This window comes from Lithobates pipiens, unplaced genomic scaffold, assembly GCF_037356315.1.
Source record: "Lithobates pipiens isolate NorthernLeopardFrog02 unplaced genomic scaffold, aLitPip1_a1.2 Scaffold_19, whole genome shotgun sequence".
Taxonomy (NCBI): domain Eukaryota; kingdom Metazoa; phylum Chordata; class Amphibia; order Anura; family Ranidae; genus Lithobates; species Lithobates pipiens.
The window spans coordinates 396,292,784-396,317,910 of NW_027507764.1; the positions used below are offsets into that span (position 1 = coordinate 396,292,784).

At 40.7% G+C, this 25,127-nt stretch overlaps 1 protein-coding gene across 3 annotated transcripts in view; it reads left to right on the forward strand.

Annotated features, from left to right (window-relative positions):
* LOC143997028 (cadherin-19-like) overlaps window positions 1-25,127 on the forward strand; it is a 228,743-nt gene that overhangs the window by 94,513 nt on the left and 109,103 nt on the right. For 2 of the 3 annotated variants that reach the window (XM_077492386.1, XM_077492385.1), the window contains exons 3-4: window positions 8,544-8,838; window positions 24,899-25,018. In XM_077492386.1, coding sequence (XP_077348512.1) covers window positions 8,544-8,838; window positions 24,899-25,018 — 415 coding nt within the window. The remainder of the gene's footprint in view (window positions 1-8,543; window positions 8,839-24,898; window positions 25,019-25,127) is intronic. The other variant, XM_077492387.1, reaches the window with a different exon arrangement.

The following is a 25,127-nucleotide window of genomic DNA, read 5'->3' on the forward strand; positions in this document are numbered from 1 at the left end:
GGTGACAGGGGTGATCAAAGGGTTAGTGGAGGGTGATCAAGGGGTTAAGTGTGCCTAGAATGTGTGTGTGAGTGCAGATGTGCTGCTTTTACCCACTGTAGTCCTGCTCTCTTTTTTTTTTTCCTGAAGCTGACCTCCTGTCAGATGATCTTTAGAAACAAAACACAGGAAAGTTCTGTTGATCAGGAGGTCCCAGACAAAATCTGTTTGGTGTGACTAGCTGATAAACTTGTGTTGTAGCCAATGACAGCTCAGGTCAGCGGGGGGGTGGGGAGTGTGCGCCCACAAATCCGGAGGTCCCAGTCAACTTACCAGTCAACAGGTAAAAAAGAACAACAGAACATTTAAATTCCTCCCCCCCCCCAAATCCATAATGGACCCTTATCCAAGCTGAAGTGAAAATGATTTAACTCATAGATGCCAATGGGGGTTTGAAGCTATGTTAATTATTATCAGATTTTGAGTTCACCAAACATAATGTGAACCAAACTTTGCTTGGTCTGCTCATACTTAGTTCCCAACAATCGTGTTTCTCTAGGCTAGTACATTTATTTCTCCAATTTAGAGCAGCTCTGCTGTTTAAAAATAAATAAATATCCAAGCTAGATATGTTTATGTCCTAGTATAATGTTTTCATAAATAGATACATTTTTCATATGTTAAATAGACGTATTCCCCGTACACATGATCAGACTTTCTGACAACAAAACTGTGTTTTTTATTTGAAGGATGTTGACTCTAACTTGTCTTGCATACACGCGGTCACACAAATGTTGGCCAACAATTACGAACATACTGACATACAAGACGTAGGTGATATCTCCATTACAAATGCTAGTTATATCTCCGGCTCGATATCTACTTGATTCCGAGCATGCATAGACTTTTGTCCAACATTTGGACAAAAAATACCAAAATACCTTGTGTAAATATGCCAATTCAAACATATATGTTATTACATGCGCACATGCTATTATTCTAAAGTGGTCAGATGTATATATTAATTTGTGCAGTTTGTGCATTCACTGCCTTGCATTTTGTTTATTTTCACTAAATAATTATGAAAGGCAGGTAAGACAGAAGACAAAGGTGAGCGGAAACTTAAAATGAAGGTTTCATAAATCTAAACTTAATGCCTTGTTGAATGCTAATGAGTAGACTTTTTGTAATTTACATTTTAGAATTTGTATTTAAATAACAGTTAACATGTGCATTTGTATTTTTCTTCTATTATGTTTACTAGACATGGAAATATAACTTATTTACTCCGGCAACTGCTAATTTATATTTTGGTTCTGGTAACTATGAGTGTTACAACAGTGGTTCTCTGTCCAAGAAAATGTCAAAAGCAGCTTACAAAAAGGAATTAACTTGTCAATACTTCCATTGGCCTAACATCTATTTATGCTAAGATAACCCTTGGCTCCAGCCCTTAAACTATAGCTATTTACAGTCCAACTTCTACATGACACAGGTAGAATCTGAGCTTTAACAATACTGTATTTCTATTTATGGTTGTCCTGTTTTAGTAAGGTAGAAATAATTTTTAATAACATTTAGTATTACCTGCTAAGGCCCCATTTACATTTGTGTGATGAGCTAATGCACATGCCTCAACATATTTTGTAACACATTAACATGCATTTCATTAAAGGATAGGTTCACTTTTTTTCTCCTAAATTACAGCTCCCCTATGTACCAATATTGCAGTAATGATTTATTTTGCAAAAATATCAAAGCTTTCCATTAAATCTACAGACACTTACTTCACTTGTCCTCATCCTTGTTTCCTCTATTTTGTAAATGTATCCATTAGTAATGTCTTACTTCCTGGACAAGGAAAAGAAGCACAGTATGGGTAAACCATTTAATAAGGAAAAATTAAAACTACTCACAAAAGGAGCATAAATACAAGCATTGTATTAGTAATCCTGCAGCAGGGTGCTGGTGTGGTTTTCTCCTGAAAGTCTTTGTCTCTGGAGTGCAGCAGAGAGCTCGTGCAGTTGGAATCCAGCATTAACAGCCTCTGGGAACAGTGAGGAACACAGGGGAGATCAGAGATAAAGTCACTTCAGGGTATAGGGTGAGAGGAAGCGGCTTTGTGTTCAGAGCAAGCGTGCTCCTTCCTCAGGCCATACAAAATGCCATCTTGGTTGTGGTATATGTGTAACCAGACACAGGATCCATTAAGGTGGCTAACTCTTTAAGATACATACAACGCTTGGATGGAGTGGGGGTGGATGGTGGAGAGAAAGTGATTAGAATAAAAATTGGAGCCAATGAACAAAAATTTATTATGAAAATGAATAATAAATATTAATAAAAACAGTGAATAAAGATAGATAAAATAGATAAAAATAAGAATTTTTTATCAATTTCTATTTATCTTTATTCACCGTTTTTAATCATTTTTATTATAAATTTTTATTCATTGGCTCCCATTCTTATTCTAATCACTTTCCTCTCTACCATTCACCCCACTCCAGCCAAGCATTGCATATATCTTATAGAGTTAGAGTGCCACCTTAACCGCTTGCTGATTGCCTCACGCTGATACACATCGGCAGAAGGGCTCATACAGGCAAACTAACGTACCTGTGTGTTGTCCTTTAAGAGGGCATGTGCCCGTGGCAAGCCCCATGAGTTGTGTTGTGGGTAGCATGGACTTGATCGCCGTGGGGATACCCGTGATCGCCTCACGGAGAGGAAGAACGGAGAGATGCTATTGTAAACAAGCATCTCCCCATTCTGCCTAGTGATAGTGTCACTGATCTCTGCTCCCTGTGATCGGGAGCAGAGATCAGTGACATGTCACACGTAGCCACACCCCCACAGTTAGAAACACTCCCCAGGACACACTTAACCCCTACACTGCCCCTAGTGGTTAACCCCTTCACTGTCAGTGTCATTTACACATGAATCAGTGCATTTGTATAGCACTGATTGCTGTATAAATGACAATGGTCCCAAAAATGTGTCAAAAATGTTCGATGTGTCCGCCATAATGTCGCAGTCATGATAAAAATCGCTGCCCACCGTCATTACTATTAAAAACAAAATTATTAATAAAAATGCCATAAAACTATCCCTATTTTTTAAACGCTATAACTTTTGCGCAAACCAATCAATAAATACTTATTGCGTTTTTTTTTACCAAAAATATGTAGAAGAATACGTATCAGTCTAAACTGATGAAAAAAATGTTTTCTTATATATTTTTGGGGGATATTTATTATAGCAAAATGTAAAAAATAATGCGTTTTTCAAAATTGCAAACGCAAAAAATAAAAACCACAGGGGTGATCAAATACCACCAAAAGAAAACTCTATTTGTGGAAAAAAAGGACATTGATTTTGTTTGGGAGCCACATCGCATGATCGTGCAATTGTCAGTTAAAGCAACGCAGTGCCAAATCGCAGAAAGTGCTCTGGTCAGGAAGGGGGTAAATTCTTCCGGGGGTGAGGTGGTTAAGGATCCTGTGTCTGGATGGGCTTATCTCCCCAGTACACATATACCACAACCAAGATGAAGTTTTGTATGGCCTGAGAAAGAGGCACGCGTGCTCCGAATGTGAAGCCGCCTTCTCTCACCTGGAAGTAATGTTATCTCTGATCTTCCCTGTGCTCCCTGCTGTTCCCAGAGGCTGCATATTCGGGGTTCCACCTGCACGAGCTGTCAACTGCACTCCAGAGACACAGACTTTTAGAAAACCACACCTGGACCCTGCTGCAGGATTACTACTACAATGCTTGCATATATGCTCCTTTTGTGAGTAGTTTTACTTGCTTTATCATTAAATGGTTTACCCATACTGCACTTAGAGGCGATGTGTTTCTTTTCCTTGTTGCATTGCAGAGACTGCTTCTAGCTCTTTATACTGGCTTCCCTTAGTGCTGTTCAACTTTTAATCCCCATTCACATCTCTTCATAGTGAGAACTTGCATTCTCATATACTTTTTTTTCTCTTTTTATTAGCGAGGGATGTTTCGGAGCATTTTCACTCATCACACATGAGGCAGCCCATCTACCTGAATGGGCTGCCCTACACGCAACAATCACCCCAAAGAATGTTCAGAACTTTTTTAGAGCGGAGCTTGGTACATTTTTTTTTACTGTGATTTTTGGTGCAGCGTATTTCTGAAATGCAAGGAAACACACAGATTCTTTAGCTCTACCATCAACTATGTAATGCAAGGGCCTGTCTGATTGGATACAGAGTGATTGGCTAGATAGGTGTTTCCTCCTGTTATTAAAATTTAGAAAATCTAATGCCGCGTACACACGGGCGGACTGTATGGCCTACTTAGTCCGTCGAAACACATTTCAGCGGACAGTCCGCTCGTGTGTGGGCTTCAGCGGACTTTTTCAGCGTGCAGTCTGGCGTACTAAGTATTTCGGATTTTTCGAAATTCTGTCCGTCATACTTTGGTTTCAGCGGACAATCCGCTCGTCAGTATGCTAGTTCGACGGACTAAGAATGGCGCATGCCCAGAAAGGATTTACACGGCCGAAAGGTGCTTTGCTGTGTATTGGACATCCTATTTCTAGTCCCGTCGTACGTGCTGTACACGTCATCGCGCAAGCTTTCGACGGACTGTTTGTGCATCCATGTGTGGTCAAGTCCGTTCAGTCGAAAGTATGACGGACTGTCCGTCGGATTGTATGACGGACTAAGTACGCCATACAGTCCGCCCGTGTGTACGCGGCATAAAGGAGATTATGCAATCAGATTGTATAGTGAATGGCCACCTTTATTCACCTAAAATTACAGTTGATTTCAGTGCCATTAATTGTTAATGGCACACCAAACACAGAAGTAAACACACATTTTGCCATGTGAAAAAACGAGTGGCGAATGCTACAAAACGCACAGTAAGAAACATGCAAACCACAAAATGCCAAAATGTCCCTTAAGCCACATGTAGTGCAGCCAATTAAAATCAACGGGCTGCCCTATGAATGTCACAGAAAAAACAAGCCACAAAATGTTTACTCCCACTACGCTAGATGTGAATGGGGACTGAAAGTGAAATTGGTGCATTAACACAAGAACATTGAGGCTCCATTCACAACTTTGTGTTTCCTTGCATTTCAGAAATGCCTTGCAGCAAAAAACACAGTACAAAAATGCACCAAGCCCTGCTCTAAAAAAAAAAAAAAAAAAAAGTCCTGAAGCTTCTTTGGGGCGATTATTGTGTGCATGGCAGCCCATTCAGGGAGATAGGCTGCTCTATATGTGATGAGCGAAAATGCTTCAAAACACATCCCTCGCTAAAAAAAAAAAAAATGCATGTGAGTTCCCATTATGCAGAGATGTGAACGGGGCTTGACAGCTGAGTGTCTCTGTAAACTCCCTCCTATGTACTTGCATAAAAATGTCCATACACTATGCAATCTGATTGCATATTGTGTATTTAGTGAGAAGGGTAATCACTGATTGATTGCATTTAATTTAAAAAAAGTGCAGCTGGCAATGGGTGGGTAGGTAGGAGGGTAGATGATGCAGGGTGTATGCTAATGAGGTCAGCTGGTCAACTCCATCCTATGTCATGACCTTTAGTTTGTCCAGGAAGTAAGACATTACTAATGGATACATTTGGAAACATGGATGAGGATACGTGAAGTAAGTGTCTGTAGATTTAATGGAAAGCTTTGATATTCTTGCTAAATAAGTACATTAATGCTATATTGGTACACAGGGGGGCTGGTATTTAGGAAAAAAAATTGAACAAAGGTGAAGTTAACCTTTAACCACTTCAATACCAGGCCCTTCCTGCCCAAGCCAATTTTCAGCTTTCAGTGCTGTCGCTATTTAAATGACAATTGAGCGGTCATGCTACACTGTACCCAAATACATTTTTTATAATTTTGATCCCAAAAATAGAGCTTTCTTTTGGTGGTATTTGATCACCTCTGCAGTTTTTATTTTTTGCAAGCCAAATAAAAAAAGATGAAAATTTTGAAATAAAAAAATGTTTTTCTTTTGTTTCTGTTGTAAAATGTTGTAAATAAGTACCCTGTTTCCCCCAAAATAAGACCTAGCGTGATTTTCGGTGATGGCTGCAATATAAGCCCTACCCCCCAAATAAGCCCTACCCTGTTTCCCTTATTATAAGCCCTACCCTGAAAATAAGACCTACAAGGACTTTAACTAGGGCTTATTTGGGGAGTAGGGCTTATATTGCAGCCATCACCGTCAATCACGCTAGGTCTTATTTTCAGGGAAACAGGGTATGTTTTCTCCTTCACTGGTGAGCATTAATAAGGCAACACTGACTGGCACTGATAAGGCAGCACAAATGAGGTGGCACCAATGAGTTGGCACAGACAGGCATTGATGATGGGCACTGATGGGTGGCACTGATATCTGGCATTGATGGGCATTGATAGGCGGCACTGATAGGCACTCATGGTTGGCACTGGTGAGCACTGATGGGCACTGATAGGCGACACTGTTGGACACTGAAAGATTGCACTGATGGGCACTGATAGGTGGCACTGATGGTCACTGATATGCAGCACTGGCACTGGCAGGCATTGCTGATGGGCATTGACTGCCATCTGCCTGGGCACTGATTTCCATCTCCCTGGTGGTCTAGGGTGGCATACATTTTGGGGTACCTTTGTGGGCATCCCTGGTGGTCCTGGGCGGGCATCCATAGGGGGCTGCGCTGATAAACAATCAGCACAGGCTCCCACCTGTCAGGAGAGCCACCGATCGGCTCTCCTCTACTCGCTCCTGTCAGATTCAAGTGAGGAAAAGCCGATCAATGGCTCTTCCTTTTTACATTGTGATCAGCCATGATTGGACACGGCTGACCATGCGGTAAAGAGCCTCCATCGGCTCTTTAGTGGTGTGTCAGACTGACATGCTGCACCACGGATTGCCATGATGCACACCTCCATGGGCTCACGCCAGCAGTTATCCTGTCAAACGTCATATGGTGCCCAGTCGGGATAATTGAACCACCGTCCGGTCGTATTCTACTATAGGCCAGGCGGAAAGTGGTTAAGGTAGCTTATTAAAATCAATAGGCTTTTGACACACCAAAACATCTCAAAAATTTGATATGTCACAACATTTTTGCTGCATGGTAAAATGGTGTGTTGCCATGCATTGTGGCATGTTGCAACACATGAACGTCTCTGAAATGTGTCAACACATAAAAATGTGTGTTGACATTCATTGCGATAAAGCATATTTCACTGATATGTATATCATCCATAAATATTGTTAATCTCCACTGTATAAATATATATGGTGCAAGTACACAATGGAGTCTTCATCTGTTTACCACATTTGACTGCACCTTTCATGCACTAGATATTAATAGATCTGGTTAGCTACCACTTTCTACCTGAACATTTAAGTATTCACATATTTTTAACAAGCAGTAAATTATTATTATTATTATTATTATTATTATTATTATTATACAGGATTTATATAGCGCCAGCAGTTTGCACATCACTTAACAAAATGAAGGCAGACATTATAGTTACATTACAATTTGATACAAGAGGAATCAGAGGGCCCTGGTCATTAGAGCTTACAATCTAAAAAGAGAGAGTCAATTGATATAAAATGTAATAGCTGTGGGGGAGGAGCTGATGGAGGAAGTAAAACAATTAGAAGCAGGAAAGGCTTCTTTACAGAGGGTTTTCAGGGATCGTCAATGAGTTTTACCATTATCTCTTTTTGATAAATGAACTTTACTATAAGCTCTTGCTGATCTCTGTAGCTGCAGACACTGTGGAGTAATTAATCATCAAAGTTTACAGCAAAAGCACTAAAGTCATTCTCACAGCAGCTCAGCTCATGCTCCCTTTGACATATGATGTAGATGTTCTAAGAAGGGTAAGCAGAATGGGTTGAGCTGCTAAATTAACTGACTGTAATTATGCCAATGCTAATTCGAATTTGATGATGAATTGTTCCACAGTGCCTGCAGCTACATATCCCAGTGGGGGACTGTCTTAAAAGGAACTTATGGGTCTTAAGAATATATCAGCAATTGAATGTCTATAGCCTAGCCACAGGTTCACTTTAAGGAGGACAGGGCTTGTACAAAATAAGCTGCTCTCAGTGAATTAAGCTTAACATCTGTTTAATGCCAAAAGCGAATACTAGGTGTAAAACCCTGAAATAAAGATGAATTAATTGTTTAATTTACTTTCTGCCTAGCTTCTAATACATTGTATTTGTATGATATGAATTGATTGACATATTAAAACCCAATGGAAGGCTAAATATGAGATGGTTCTTAACTGTTTACTGCCCTCTACACGACTCACACTTCTCTCTAGTATGCAATATCTTTCTTTCAGCCTACCTATTAATATGTCAGAATTTATCATTGCCAAGAACAAAATAAATGTGTGTGAACCAGGGACTGACAGGTACAAAGAGCTTTGAAAACAGTATAAAAATGGTCAGTAATGATTGAAAAACATCTTTTGATATAGTGTTAACCCTTAGAAAACTCCTAAGGGTCTATTTATATTGTCCTTTTTAACACATTTTTTTTTTTTTCCTCAACAGCTTAAGTCTGATTCTGATAAGAAAGATGGGTCAATTAAATACATTTTATCTGGAGAAGGAGCTGGAAACATATTCACCATGGAAGAAAATTCAGGAAAAATATTTGTTCTTAAAAAACTAGATCGGGAAGAAAAATCATTTTATACTCTTAGAGCACAGGCCATACACAGATTAACTGGAGTCCCTATTGAAGCAGAATCTGAATTTGTTATTAAAATTCAGGATATCAATGACAATAAGCCAAAGTTTATCCGTGGACCTTATATCGCTGAAGTACCTGAAATGTCTCCCATAGGTACAGTATTCTGAACAGGTATTTGAAAATGCCTGCTATGTCAAATTCTGCTTATCTGTATAACCTAAAGTGGCTCCATGGCCTGCAATCAAGGCCACATTTGAAGGAATTGTGGTGGTGTGATTTAAAAAAAAATATAGCTTTTTACCCTCACAATGTGACTAAAACCCATTATTAATGGGTTAAGCTTATGTAGACAGTAATATTAAACTGCAGCAGGCAGATGTTTGCTAGCAATTCAATGGGTTGCATTTTTGTGATCTATCCCAAAAGAGGTAAGCAAAGATAATTGACATTTGAAACTGAACTTCAAACTCTCAGGAAACATAATAGGTATAACCTAATTGGTAATATTGATGAATATTAATTTCAATTACAACATTTATTCTAAATATCTGATTTCAGTTGTTACAATTTGGCTCTGGTGATTATTTTGTTTATGACTTGTGTGGCAGTGGGACAGACCCTGTGCTACTTGTAAGATTGCTGATTTACGACAGATTTTGGAGAGACAGGCACGGTGATTGCACAGCTGTGTGCTGGGTAGGGATGAGCTCGGTGTTTGACATCAGCTGTTCATCTGTTTGAATTCAGAACTTTATGGACCGTTAGCACCAAATTTGTGTGGTACAAATGGCCCACAATGCACTACGCCATCGCAGTGCATTGCTGGCTCATGATTGGCCAAGCATGCACTGTGACCCTGCATGTTTGGCCAATCCCAGCGCCGGCAGCGAGGAGAGCCATAATTGGCCACAGGCAGGATGCCTGTGGCCAATTATAGCTCAGGGGGTTTAGTACACACCCCACACCATATAAGGCCGCCAGCGTGGCGGCCTTGTGTAGTGTGTTCCGGCGTGCAGGGAAAGAGCAAGAGTTAAATTGGGTGTTGTGTGCCTCCAGCACAGTATACACCTGTATCTACCCTTTTTTGCTGGTGTTCTCTAATACAGGCATCTGCAGGAGTTAGTGGGTGTTGTGTGCCTCCAACACAGTATACACGTGTATCTACCCTTTTTTGCTGGTGTTCTCTAATACAGGCATCTGCAGGAGTTAGTGGGTACTGTGTGCCTCCAGCACAGTATACACCTGTATCTACCCTTTTTTGCTGGTGTTCTCTAATACAGGCATCTTCAGGAGTTAAAGTGGGTGTTGTTTGTTGCATATCTTGCATATTAGCCTTTAAAATTAGCACTTTTGATTTTGAACGTTCGAGTCCCATAGACTTTGTACGGTAAAGTACAAAGTACTTTAAGTACTGTAAAGTTTGTACAAATTTTTGGTCCGTTCGAAGGTTCTAGTGTGAACCGTACTGGGGGGGGGGGGGGGGGTGTGTTCGGCTCATCCCTAGTGCTGGGATATTTAGTTGTGACCTGACTATGTCTCAGGGCTCCACCCAACAGATAGGAAGTCTGTGCATGGGAGTCAGGTGGCCTCCCATTCCTCTGCAGGAGTCAGAGCATGCATGGGGCAGCCAGAGTGTGCATGTCTGCAGGAGCCAGATGTAGTTTGTGACAGACCAGCAAGGAGCTGATCATGAATATATAATAATGTATAAGAGAGCTTGACTCCAAGGAACTCTTTTAGTCTGAGGAGCAGACCTAAGGTTTAGGCTGGAGGCCTGAAGCAGCCGTGTTGCACAAAAGTAAATCAGGAGGCTAAAGTGTTCTGATTTTGCAAGATACAATAATGGTGGAACCCCCTGCATGAGCTACTGATATCTTTGTGAACTTTTTTGTTCTTTTTGGCCTGCACACTCATTGAAAACGCACATACTGCTTGAGGCTGATCACCCCAATCTTAAACTTGCTTAAAAAAATGTATGTGATCTATCCCAAAAAGACACGAGCAAAGATAGCTCCTCTTTGAAACTGAGCTTCAAACATTCAGGAAAAATAATAGGTATAGCCCAATTGGTAATATTGATAAATATTAATTTCAATTATAAAAAATGATTCTAAATATCTGATTTCAGTTGTTACACATTTGCTCTTGTGATATTTTGTTTATGACTTGCTTTAAAAAAGCACCAGATTCAGAAATGGAGGATTACCCATACAAAACGCGCTAGTTGCACATAATACTAACCATTCCATGTACAGTATACTAGGATAAATGTAATTGCAGGAAATATGTGTTCACTGAGCCTGCACTTTGAATTGGAACTTACTATAACATTTTTTTTCCAACATGGGGAAGAGTTAACTTTTTTTAACCACTTAAGAACCAGAAGGAGTTGCCCCCTTAATGGCCAGGCCATTGACACTGGCAGGGAAGGGGTTAACACTAGGGGGCAATCACAGGGTTAACTGTGTTCCCTATGTGTGTTCTAACTATGGGGGGAAGGGCTGCCTGGGACATACCAGAGATCACTGTACTCGATCACTGAGATCAGTAGATCTCTGACATGTCCCTTGTCAGAATGGGGATCTGCCTTGTTTACTAAGGCAGATCCCCGCCGCAACTGCGCCTGCGCTTTGCTTAGGGGAGCCAACCTACCACAGTATAACTGCGGAAGCTGGTCCTTAAGTGGTTAATGTTGTGTTTCACCAACAGGAAGATGTATCTTTATTTTTTCACAGATGCCAGTTGGGCATTGCTGTTAGGAGAACTTTCTATTGCTCTGCCCTGGCGTTCATTCAACATTACGGTAGTTCCATAATAGATTTGTATTAGACATATATATACTTCAGTTAAGTAACAAGAAGGTTTGCCCAGCATACAAAGAAAGGAAAAAAAACATGTCTTTTTTAGGTGAAAATACATTTGTCTTAAGGTATATTGTTCAGGATTCATAAAATAGTACCTTCCACATTAAATACAATGTTTATAAGAGAAAAGTTCCCAAACATGGATTCTCTGTAAACATCATTTTAATATATGTATTTAAGATTTATTGGTCCAGTAATCTAATCTAAGTCAAAGAGTTACCAAAATTGACCTTTGTTATGTAGGGTTATGTAGGGTTGTTGCACAGAGAAGACATCATATGGTGAGAGAAGGATGGCATCATAATACACCATATATTTGTATTGGGAGCTCATATCAATGATTACCAAAATCAGTGCTTGATTATGAGTTTTAACCATACTGTTTCGAGTTCACTGAATGGCCAAACTAAATGTGGCCAGTTTGCCCATCAGGCTGCTGCAGTTTTGGACCATCATCCCTTATCAAGCAGGGCTTTTAAGCACCAGTACCACCTGGTACAATGTTCAGCCACGGTCAGCCTTAGAATTTGACAGGCCATCTGCAACTGTCCTCCCTAGGTGCACTAAAATGCCAGGAGGGATTAACTACATCTGGACACACCCGTGTGCTAGGGGCCTAACACATTACAGGCACAGCACAGTGCAAAGGTAACGCAAAACCTCTAATGCATCCCCTTGCCAAATCCAGCAATCTAAACAAAAATGGCAACAGTTCCATTTCATAACTAGCTTTGTATAATAATGTGCATATGAAAAGGCTTTACACATAAGACCCTTTGCACATGGGTCTGTTTGGCTGCTGTGAATTCCTCCCGGTGTTTTAGTGCACCCAGGACAGACAGGTCCAGTCTGGTCCCTCAAGGGTGCATCTTAGTCCCAGTGTATTTTTGTGTGCCCAGGAGGGACAGTGCAGCATCCATCCCTGCTGCCTGTCAAAGCCTGTGGGAGTCTATAACTGGAAGAGGATGAACTCTTTACAAAATAGTACTCATGTTTAGGCCCCTGTGTGTTCAGGGATAAATGCCAAGAATGCAGAAGACCTTGAATGCATGGAGCCCTAAATGGAGCACTACTCAGTACAGCACTCAGCCCCAACCAGACAAAGCCTGCCATAGACTTTGACAAGCCTCAGGCAGCAGGGCTGTATGCTGTACCTTTCCAATCCTAGGTGCACTAAAATTACAGGAAGGGTGAATAGCAGCTAGATACCCCTATGTGAAAGGGGCCTAACAAACATTACAAAAAAGTTCCAGGACACACTTCACAGTCTTTAAGTGGAACATTTGCAATATATGTGGAAATCGCAATGCTTTATTAAAACCAAGTATACATGGAGATAGTCCATTACTCCTTAACCACTTCAGGACCGCCGTATTGCCAATGTACGTCAGCACAATGGCACAGGCAGGCACAATCACGTACATCTACGTGATTGCCTTCCAGCGGGTGGGGGGTCCGATCGGACCCCCTCCCACTGGTTACGGCGGTCCGATTCGGTCCAGGAGCGCTCCGTGATGAGGGGATGGCCGTTGGTTTTCGGCCACCCCCTCTGGATCGCTCCTGGCCAATGAGAAGCTTCCTCCCCTGTGTATTGTTTACACAGGAAGGAGGAAGTGATGTCATTCTCCTCGGGGCGGTCTTTTTGACCGGACTACGAGGAGAAGAGTAAAAGTAAGTGTGCACCAACACTACACTGACATGTAGGTACACACAGGCACACAAACCCCCCCCCGACCCCCCCCCCCCGATCGCCCCCCGATCCCCCCCCGCCCCCCCTCCCCCCCCAGTCACAGTGTCACTGATTGCATTGATCATTTCTTTACTGATCAATGCATTCAGTGTCAGTTGTGACAGTAAAAACTGTCAGGACAGTTAGTGTTAGGTCCAGGGTAGCCCCCTATCACCCCCCAATAAAGATTTAACCCCCTGATTGCCCCTAGAGTTAACCCTTTCACCCCCTTTTGCCAGTGTCACTAAGCGATCATTTTTCTGATCGCTGCATGTGTCGCTAGGTAGCTAGTTATTTTTTTAGGTTCACCGCCAGGTTTTTATATCGCTAGGTACCCCGATATACTACCCAATAATGGTTTTAACCCCCTGATTGCCGCTAGTTAACCCTTTCACCCCCTTTTGCCAGTGTCACTAAGCGATCGTTTTTCTGATCGCTGCATTAGTGTCGCTACAGTCGCTAGGTAGCTAGTTATTTTTTTAGGTTCACCGCCAGGTTTTTATAGTGCTAGGTACCCCGATATACTACCCAATAATGGTTTTAACCCCCTGATTTCCGCTAGTTAACCCTTTCACCCCCTTTTGCCAGTGTCACTAAGCGATAATTTTTCTGAACGCTGCATCAGTGTCGCTAGTGTCGCTAGGTAGCTAGTTATTTTTTTAGGTTCACCGCCAGGTTTTTATAGCGCTAGGTACCCCGATATACTACCCAATAATGGTTTTAACCCCCTGATTGCTGCTAGTTAACCCTTTCACCCCCTTTCACCAGCGATCACAGTATAAGTGTCACTGGTGACGCTGGTTAGCCAGTTAGTTATTTAGGTTCCCCGTCAGGTTTTTATATAGCGCCAGGGACCCCCATATACTACCTAATAAAAATTTGAACCCCCTGATTGCTCCTAGTTAACCCTTTCACCACTGATCACCGTATAAGTGTTACGGGTGACTCTGGTTAGTTTGTTTTTTATAGCATCAGGGCACCCACCATTTATTACCCAATAAAGGTTTAACCCCCTGATCACCCGGCGGGTGATATCAATTAGGTTTTAGGGTCAGGGTCTGCGTCGCCCCAGGATGCGCTAGGTTAGTGCCAGTACCGCTAACACCCACACACAAAGCATACACCTCCCGTAGTGGTATAGAATCTGAACAGATCAATATCTGATCTGATCAGATCTATACTAGCGTCCCCAGCAGTTTAGGGTTCCAAAAAAACGCATTGTTAGCGGGATCAGCCCAAATACCTGCTGGCACCTGCGTTTTGCCCCTCTGCCCAGCCCACCCAAGTGCAGTATCGATCGATCACTGTCACTTACAAAACACTAAACACATAACTGCAGCGATCGCAGAGTCAGGCCTGATCCCTGCCATCGCTAACAGGTTTTTTGGTAGCATTTTATATTCAAATCCGGAAGGCAGTGCTTGGTTTTCGGGGTCCCGTACGTGGCTAGGCTCCCAAAAATTCCCCCACATGTGGTATCCCCGTACTCGGAAGAAGCAGCAGAATTTATTTTGGGGTGTAATTTGACTTCTGCCCATAGCATGTGTGAGCAATATATCATTTAGTGACAACTTTGTGCAAAAAAAAAAAAAAGTTTGTAATATTCCCGCAACTTTTGGCAAAATATAAAATATTCCATGGACTCAACATGCCTCTCAGTAAATAGCTTGGGGTGTCTACTTTCCAAAATGGGGTCATTTGGGGGGGTTTTGTGCTATTTTGGCATTTTATGGACTTCGAAACTGTGATAGGTAGTGAGGAGTTAAATCAAAAATTTGCACCCTTAGAAATCCTGAAGGTGGTGATTGGTTTTCGGGGTGCCGTGCACGACTAGACTCCCAAAAAGTCCCACACATGTGGTATCCCCGTACTCAGGAGAAGCAGCAGAATGTATTTTGGGTTGTCATTTCACATATGCCCATAGCATGTGTGAGCAATATATCATTTAGTGACAACTTGGTGCAAAAAAAAAAAGTTTGTAATATTCCCGCAACTTGTGGCAAAATATAAAATATTCCATGGACTCAACATGCCTCTCAGTAAATAGCTTGGGGTGTCTACTTTCCAAAATGGGGTCATTTTGGGGGGTTTTGTGCTATTTTGGCATTTTATGGCCTTCGAAACTGTGATAGGTAGTGAGGAGTTAAATCAAAAATTTGCACCCTTAGAAATCCTGAAGGTGGTGATTGGTTTTCGGGGTGCCGTGCGCGACTAGACTCCCAAAAAGTCCCACACATGTGGTATCCCCATACTCGGGAGAAGTAGCGGAATATATTTTGGGGTGCAATTCCACATATAACCATGGCATGTGTGAGCAATATATCATTTAGTGACAACTTTTTGTAAAAAAAAATTTTTTTTTTTTTTTTTTGTCATTATTCAATCCCTTAGGACAAAAAAAATAAATATTCAATGGGCTCAACATACCCATCAGCAATTTCCTTGGGGTGTCTACTTTCCAAAATGGGGTCATTTGGGGGGGATTTGTACTGCCCTGCCATTTTAGCACCTCAAGAAATGAGATCGGCAGTCATAAATTAAAAGCTGTGTAAATTCCAGAAAATGTACTCTAGTTTGTAGACGCTATAACTTTTGCGCAAACCAAAAAATATACGCTTATTGACATTTTTTTTACTAAAGACATGTGGCTGAATAAATTTTGCCCTCAATGTATGACTAAAATTTAGTTTATTCGATTTTTCTTATAACAAAAAGAAGAAAATATCTTTTTTTTTCAAAATTTTCGCTCTTTTTCCATTTATATCGCAAAAAAAAAAATTGCAGAGGCAATCAAATACCATCAAAAGAAAGCTCTATTTGTGGGAAGAAAAGGACGCAAATTTCGTTTGGGTGCAATATTGCATGACCGCGCAATTACCAGTTAAAGCAGCGCAGTGCGAAATTGCAAAAAGAACTCTGGTCCTTAAGGTATTTATTGGTCCGGAGCTGAAGTGGTTAAAAGCAAAGACATATCCTGCACCCATGGTATTCCCTCCATTGATTGAATTACTCAAATAATGAAATAAGGAAACAAAAAAGTGCTGTCATAGTGATTAATAATATTATTATTATTATCCAGAACAGTTGAAAAAATGCTAAGCTGTTGGTCTATTTTTCACCCTTGCATTTGAAAAAACAAAACAAAAAAACTGTGCAATTATCACTTCTAATTTGAATAAAAGAAATAAATCTGCTTCCTATAAAATATTACTCAATACTTAAAATGCAGGTGTGGAAGTAGCCATTTGCATGAATTTCATTGTTATTTTTCTCTGAAACTTCTTTGCATGAAAGCTTGTATTTTACAAAATATTATCTTATGCTTTCTCTACATACCCAACTCCTTCATTTCAGAATTTGTAAAACCAAAGTCACTCATTTTAGAATTATGCATTAAAAAGTAACTGCACGTTTTAGTATAGCTACTTTTATAACACCGTTACCTTGAATATTCACACTGTTTCAGAATATCTTATTTATCTTTATTTCTATATTTTAATATTTATAAACTTTGGAATTTTGATATCCTTAGTGTAAAGGTTTCCTTTCTTATGTGCAATATACTTGAAGAAATCTGAACGCCTTTACTGAAAATAAATCTAGCAATACTATTTTCTCAAGAAAGGTCAGCGAGGGCTTATTGTATTTTAAGCCAAGGGATTTTGATTTTGAACCACAAAAATCTTCAAATATTAGATTTTGTACTTTGGGTTCAAGATGAGTTTGAGGAAAAGAGTCACATAAAAATCCAACCATCATAGGGCAGTCACGTTTGCTATTTCTGCTGTATGTGGCTGTGTTCCTGCATTTATTAAGCACAATCCTAGAAAGCAGCACATTACAGAGCTTTTACATTTCTGTTTTACTTTGTTTTTCAGAGATGTCATCAGTCATATATAATTGGATTGAGATTATGTACAGAGGCAGATTGCATTTATCTACCAGTTTGTTAGTATTAGTATTCCAATTGCACAAAACATCTCAATATGTTTAAAGTGATTATTTTTATGTTCTATATGTGGTTCATTAAAATAGATCACAGAATATTCAATCAGCTTTTTCATATATTGTTCTGGCATTTGCAAATAATTATGGTTTATTCTGGAAAATTACATATACAAGTATATGATAAATAGATACAGATAAATATATAGAAGATGGTCCAATCAAAAGTATTAATTTTTTTTCCACCAGAGAAGCTGTATTTATTTCTTTCATACAAGTGTACAAAGGGTTTTATTTTTTGGGTATTTTTTTCTTTGCACATGATTTGATGTGAGCAAAAGGTGAACTTTCTACTTCTTTAGTAAATGAATGCAATAGAAAGTGCTGTATACTGCAAGCTATTGTATACACGATTTCCGTGATATGACTTCCCTTAAGTATTCCAGCTTCTAGCCTGGAATATTTTTTTTTCTGTTTCAGATTTTTTTTTATCTTAACTCTCCACTTTTGTGATAGGTGTAGAGGAATATATGTAGTCCCATTTACAGCTGAACCCCAAACACAACTACTTCCACATTGCAAAATTCCTCAAATGTCACTAGTAAAATAATTAAATTTTCCTTTTTTTTTAAAGTAGCAACATAACAAGAGTTTACCTAATGCCACGTACACACGACCGGACTTTTCGACGGACTAGGTCTGACAGTCTTCCCAACGGACTTTCGGTGGAGTTCTGATGGACTTTCCGAATGAACAGACTTGGCCACACACAATCACACCAAAGTCCGACAGATTCAAACGTGATGACGTACGACCGGACTAGAATAAGGAAGTTCATAGCCAGTAGCCAATAGCTGCCCTAACGTTGGTTTTTGTCTAGCATACACATGTGCAGATTTCGCAATAAGAACTGGGTCCGGCAGAGTTCCGGTGAAAAAATTTGAAACATGTTCTATTTTTAAAGTCTTTCAGATTTTTGGACAGCAAAGTTCTGATGGAACCAACACATGATTGAATTGTCCGACGGATTTGGTTGTGTGTACGCAGTATTACAAGACTTTACAGGCTCCATAGGCCTTTACAAAGCCTGTACATAGTGCTAGGTAATAGGCAAATTCGTCCCGGCATGCCCATATAATTTTCTGTTCATGTGGGAAAATTATATCTCTCATGATTACTTTTAGAATTGTATTCATTGTCACATACGTATATTCCAGAAATCCAGCAACAGGGATGCGTGAACATGTACTTTTACTCAAATCAGCTTAGAACTACTCTTAAGCCATGGGCACATGATCAGATTTTGGCAGAAAATCTGACTATTTGTATGCTCCGTCAGACAATTGTTGTTGGATTTTCTGCAGACAAATGTTGGATGGCAGGCTTTAACATTTTCCGACAGGACATGTGTATACACGCTCGGAAAATCCGACAACAGACATTTGTCTGTTGTCGGATTTTCCGAGACTGTGTACACTAGTCCAAAGTGCAAGCACGCATGCTCAGAAGCAAGGATGAGCTGGAAGTGGTCGGTCTTGTAAACTAGTGCTCGTAATGGAGAATTAACATTTGTGATGCAGCAAATTATGAAATCTCAAAATGCAGCGCACATTCTTCTTCTTTAATGGGATAATAATAAAGCTGCTTTGCTGGTGATACTGATGGAGTTATTGCAATCTCATTTTCAAAGACTTTTTTTTTCTAGTAATATCATGAATATTATTACACTTATTTTTTTTATTTTTATTTATTTTTTTTGGAGCAAGTTACCACAACACCATTATCCTGTAGTTTTTAAGATCAAAGATACAACTATATTGGTGTCCCTTGTTAATTAACAATTGTATTTATTACATTTTGTTGAGAGCAGTCCTCAAGGTCTGCCAGCTTAGATTGAATGCGTTGGATCTCATTCGCCTGTTCACGGTGGGCACCAACCACTACACTATACGTGTCAGTAAAATCAGTGATTTGTCTCTCCACTTTGTCAGTACGGTCTCCCAGGTCATCTACTTGTAACTGGATGTGGGAGATTGATCTGGATCCTTTTGAATACTTTTTGCAGGGTCATGAGCATCTGCTTTAGTGTGTGCTCAGACACTGCATTATTAGTAGCAGGCAAATCAGCCAGAGATTCAGCAATTTCTTCCTCCTCATTGTTATCATCTCCCTCCCCCTTAGTGTTGTGGAAATGCAGTGATTTTTTTCCTTACCGGAGCTACTTGGCTTGGTGAGGCAAATGGTGACGGAGCAGCTCTCTTGTTCTTGCTGGGTGTAGTGGCAGGGCTGGAGCATTCCATAAGAGCTGACTCATGCTGTACAATGCGTGGTGGGGAAGCTTGAGCAGCCTCCCTGCTCTTTCCCCTGAGACCGGTGCCATATTGATTCCTGTGTGGCTTCGAGCCACCGAAGAATTCTGTCAGCTGGCGGGGTTCCGGTTGTTTGTTGTTCCACCGTCAGGACATGCCCTCAGGTTCCCTGGGCAGAGTGGGACTTGGTAGTGTTGTCTGCGACAGCTGGAACGAGGCTCAGGTGCTGCTGTGTCCCCTGTGTCAGCGGAGCACTCTGATTAAGCATCCATGTCGGATCGCGGCCTAAATTCACCCCTGTATTTATTACACCTTAAGACATCTTAGTTTTTGAGTATTCCCGTAATGCAATACAAATTATTAATGTTTGTTTTTGCTGGTAACTTTCTGAGTCTAAAATACAGTTCATATTGTCCCTATTGTTGCAAAGCATTGCCTACAGTATGTAATATAACATTCTGATGGCTTTGCTATGCCTTTGAATTACAAAAAACAAAACAAAAACAAATTGACTAATTGCTGCAGTCCTATTTTGTGTGAAAGAAAAATCCACTGTGGGAAAAAAATAATTTTTTTTCTTTGCCTCTGAGAATTTTCTGTAGATTAAGACATGGAATTTAGATGGTGAAAGGGTTTGATTATGCTGGTTGGACGTTATATTAAGTAATGTAATAATTATTTTTAATTTAGATAAATGGTTTATTGAGGAGAGGAACATGGAGGGAGGAGTTTACATAAACAGATTGATATAGAGTAAAGAGAAATATGATTAAAAACAATTGATAAATAGTGATATAAAAGGGGAGTGAGGGGGGGAAAGGGGAGTGAAGGAAATTGTATAAAAAATTTTCTTTTTTTTTTCTTTTCTTTTTTTGTCTGCATGCACTGGGAGAGACACAAAATGTAATCTTAATAAACACTTGTAAGAGTTATCACAATAAGGGAGAGGGAGAGAGGGAGGGAGAAGGGAAACTACACGAATAAATACACCAATTTTCTTCTATTTTTTGTTTTTACACAAGATAAATGTTGTGGTTGGATAATGTCTAATTTACTGGGAAATAAGGGATAAATACTAGACCTGGCCCCATATTCAAACAAATAAGTCAGCATTTAGAGACTCCGTGTTTATATTGATAGAGCTAACCATAGAAGTGGAAGTCTAACCCCCCCCCCATTTATTTATTTATTTTCTTTTTCTTTTTCTCTTGCCCTATGGTGGGTATTTAAAGATGAAGTACAGTAGAATAGAGTAATTAGATAACGGTGGTATTAATTATATATTTTCTTTCAAGCAATCATACAGAATGGCTAGCGGAGAATGCTGGGGCCCCCTCCTCCCCGGCTATGTTCAGCTTCTTCCCCCCCAATAGGACCGCGCTCATATAGCTTAAAGAAGCTGAACACATAAAGCAAATTGCTTAGTTGCCCTGAGGGAGGTCACTGAAAAGTGCCTACCCCCAGTGGCTATAGTAAATAAACCCCAAGGGTTCTTGAACTTTGCGGCTTCCCCTTCCCTTTTTTTTCCTCTCTTTTTTTTTCTAGCTCTACTGTTCTACGCCAACTTACTTCCCCTTTTTATTTCCCCCACACTAACCCCCCCCCCCACATCTACCCCCAGATCCCTGTCCCTTGCCTATACTTGGGGGATTGACCTGGCGCCGATCCAAGAGACGCATTTCAAAGGAGGTAGTCTGTCCATATTGAAAAACTAATTCTATCCGATGGTGTACCACTCTACAAATGGAACTGCTAAATCTCGGGGAGTATCTATACTTATTTCTCGCAATGTCCCTTGGAATTGTGTGGATATGAAATCAGGTCCGGAAGGCAGATACTTGTTCCACAGGGGAATGATTAAAGGTGTAGAAGTAATGGTAGCGAATATCTATGCCCCTAACTGTCACCAAGATCATTTCATCACCAGGACCCTAGATACCCTACTGGAGTACACTAGAGGGCAACTGATATAAGAGGGTGATTTGAATGTACAACTAATCCCAGCCAAAGATACCTCCTTGGGACACTCCTCAATTACACCCAGCATCAGGAAACGCAGTGCACACTCCCTACACAAGACACAGTTGATCGATGCATGGAGACTCCTCCATCCGACTGAAAGGGACTATACCTTTTACTCTATGCCTCATAAACAATATTCAAGGATTGACTACTTTTTAATCCCTCATGCCCAACTGCACGCCATTCGAGATTCCCCAATTGGGTCTATCATGTGGTCCAATCATGCCCCTGTCTTACTATCCTATTCCCTGACTGACAACCTCACCTCCAGAACGAGGACCTGGAGATTGAATGAAAGTCTGTTACAAGATGAGGAGGTGCTTAGAGACATAGTCAGAGAACTGGACTGTTATTTTAGCACCAACAACACCCCTGACAGCAACCCTGGTTTTGTATGGGAGGCCCACAAAGTGGTTATCCGCAGAGTTCTAATTAAACATGGGGCACGCATTAAGAGGCAATGCACTACACAGATGACATCACTTCTCAGTAACCTACACCTAGCTGAAGCCAGACACAAACATGCCTCCTGACTCCTTCTGGAGAGGCTCTTATGTACGTGCTCTTACGTACCAAAATTAGTGATTTAATGCAATTCCATGCTAGAGCGGCAATACAGGTCTGCCGACGGTTATCGTATGAATCTAGAAACAAATGTGGTAGACTCTTGGCCCAATCACTGAAAGAACAGTTACTTGCAAACTACGTACCTCACATTATGACACCTCCCAGCCAGAAGGTCACACTCCCACAAAATATAGCAGGATAATTCAAAGAATTCTATGCATCACTGTATAATCTACAGATACCACCTTCACCACAACCCCACATTTAGAACTACTTGATCAATTCTGGCATGCCCAAGCTATCTGCAGAGTTGCATGAGTTACTGGACGAGCCCATTACCATAGAGGAGATACAAATGGTGGTAGGAGCAACTAAGTTAGGGAAAGCCACGGGCCCGGACGGGTTCACTGCTCAATATTACAAAATTGTATTACCGCTTCTTGGGGAATTCATGCACAAATTCTTCAACTCACTAGGCTCTGACACAACATTCCCATGAGACACTCTTTCGGCACATATGATGGTGATCCCCAAAGAGGGGAAAGATCTCTCTCTTTGTGGGCGTTATAGACCAATATCTCTACTCAATGCGGATCTTAAAATCTTTACGAAATTACTATCCACTAGGATCCAACACCATCTCCATTATTTGATTCACCTAGATCAGGTTGGATTTGTCCCAACCATAAAAGCAAGGGATAACACAATTAAAGTGCTCAACCTCCTGTATGTGGTCAATACTTAAAACATCCCTTGATAGGCACAACCACACTCACTTGTGCATCTCTTTTCATACGCTCTCGCCTTACATCACCAGATTCCCCACTCCGCCTAATCCTGGGAACTCCAGAGTTCTTCCCTGGGTAGACAGACCCCATATTTTGCTCCCTTAGGACCTCTGGATTCTTCCAAGTCTCCTACTTTCTTGTAGGTGGTAAGTGGCCTACCATAACCAAACTTACGAGTCCCGATGGCCCGTTTCATCTAGATTTATGGAGGGCTCTCCAATTGAAACATTTTCTTAAATCAATGCCTCCACCCGGAAATTTTGACCAAACCTTAACTTCTTACTAAACTTATTGTTCAGAGGAGGGCGTCCTGACCCGTACCTTGTCCGCCACATACCAACTATTGATCACGCCACCAGATGGCCATCAACTACAATGCCTAGAAGCGTGGGAAAGGGACATGCAGTGCATATTTAAGACACGCCAAAAACAAAATATACTTCACTTTACATACAGATCCTCAATATGTACAAAGATGCAGGAGACCAATTACAAAATAGTCACCAGATGGTAAAATACCCCTGCGAAACTGCAAAATATCTTTCCGTCATCTTCAGACCGGTTCTGGAGATGTCAGAGAGATAGGGGAAAGATTCTTCACATCTTTTGGACCTGTCCTGTTATGGAGCAGTTCTGGAAGATTGTCCGACATATGGTTCAGAAGTTCACTGAACGCCCCATCTGAGACGATCCAGCCTTCTTCCTACTCTATGCCTCTAATATCTCCCATAAGACATACAAAAAATCATTGATCCCCACCTACTAGATGCCACTAAAGCGTGTATTCCTTCATGCTGGAAGTCCATGCAACCTCCGACAATTGGCATGTGGCTTAAAAAAGAGGAGGACATAAAAAAAAGGAGGACCTAATTCTCACAGCCCAACATCAAAATGAACGGTTCACCAAGACAGCTGGAATATGTTTATATGCTCAGATGAGGGCTGTGCCCTTTTGGAGAGTGGTACACTGGATTAGAACAGCCCTCCTTATAGTAGAGACTACTGGGATTGAAGGCCCGCTAATGACAGCTGGCCATGTTTTCCTGTGCCGATGGCCAATGCAAGGTATGTGCGCTGCCTCCCTGCACCCCCCCTTCCCCCTTCCCCTCCTCCCCTCCTTTGTCTTCCACACTCCCCCCCCCCCCCTTGCTATTCTCTCTTTCCTATCTTCTGTTTTTTCTTTCTGGTTTCTCTCTGTAGCTATTAGTGTGGGTATGACGGGACCTGTAGCTTGTTCCCAATGCCCATACTGTTCTGCTTCCACAATAACCTGGAAAATGGGGGTGTGATTCGTGGAACTGTCCCAAGAATTAAGAGTACCCTCGGATGTAAGATACTATTTATTCTAGTAAGAGAAGGAGTTTTCTACACCCGAGGAGGCTCTCCATCTTGGAGAGGCTGAAAGTATCAGTTGGGCAAATTTGATGTTTCAGTTGGCTTTTGACCCCTTTGTATATGTTGATTATCCACCTATGGTATGATGTGTATTTCAAATTATCTTGCATCATTGTATCTATGTTTTACAGTATATTACATGTGGATGTTGTATTCCGTGTTTCTATGTCCTCCATATTAATAAATAAATACAATTTGTAAAAAAATTGCAAATATATATAAAAAAAGATATATATGTATATAAATATATACAGTATCTCACAAAAGTGAGTACACCCCTCACTCAGCGATAACAAGGTAAGGTAAGGTTGTAACTCAAGAACATATCTATCCTGGAATACGATCTTTGTGCATTTAAGAAGGTGTAGTCCTTCTCTGAGTCATGCAGACACCACCAGGGGTAATATATTCCTTCACATTGGATGAGTGAGGCTAAGGCGGTAGACTTTGTATCTTGCTCAACCTTATTTACTATGTAACTAAAGGTGAATTGGTTTTAAAGCAATATTAAAATGCTCCAAGCTAATTAAGATTGCTTACCAAAAAACACAGGTTCTAGCAATAAAGACATGATTTTTTTAATCTTTCTTTTAGGTACATCTGTAATTCAAGTAACAGCTGTAGATTATGATGATCCAGCAACAGGAAATAATGCCAGATTGGTATATAGCATTCTTCAGGGACAGCCACAGTTTTCAGTTGAAATAAAATCAGGTAACAGACCCTGGGCATTTGTATAATTTGCCATAAAAAATTATTGATTTTGTTCAGGTTCAATACCCGCATTCATACTTGCAATTTAAAAAGTTAAAACATAACTATA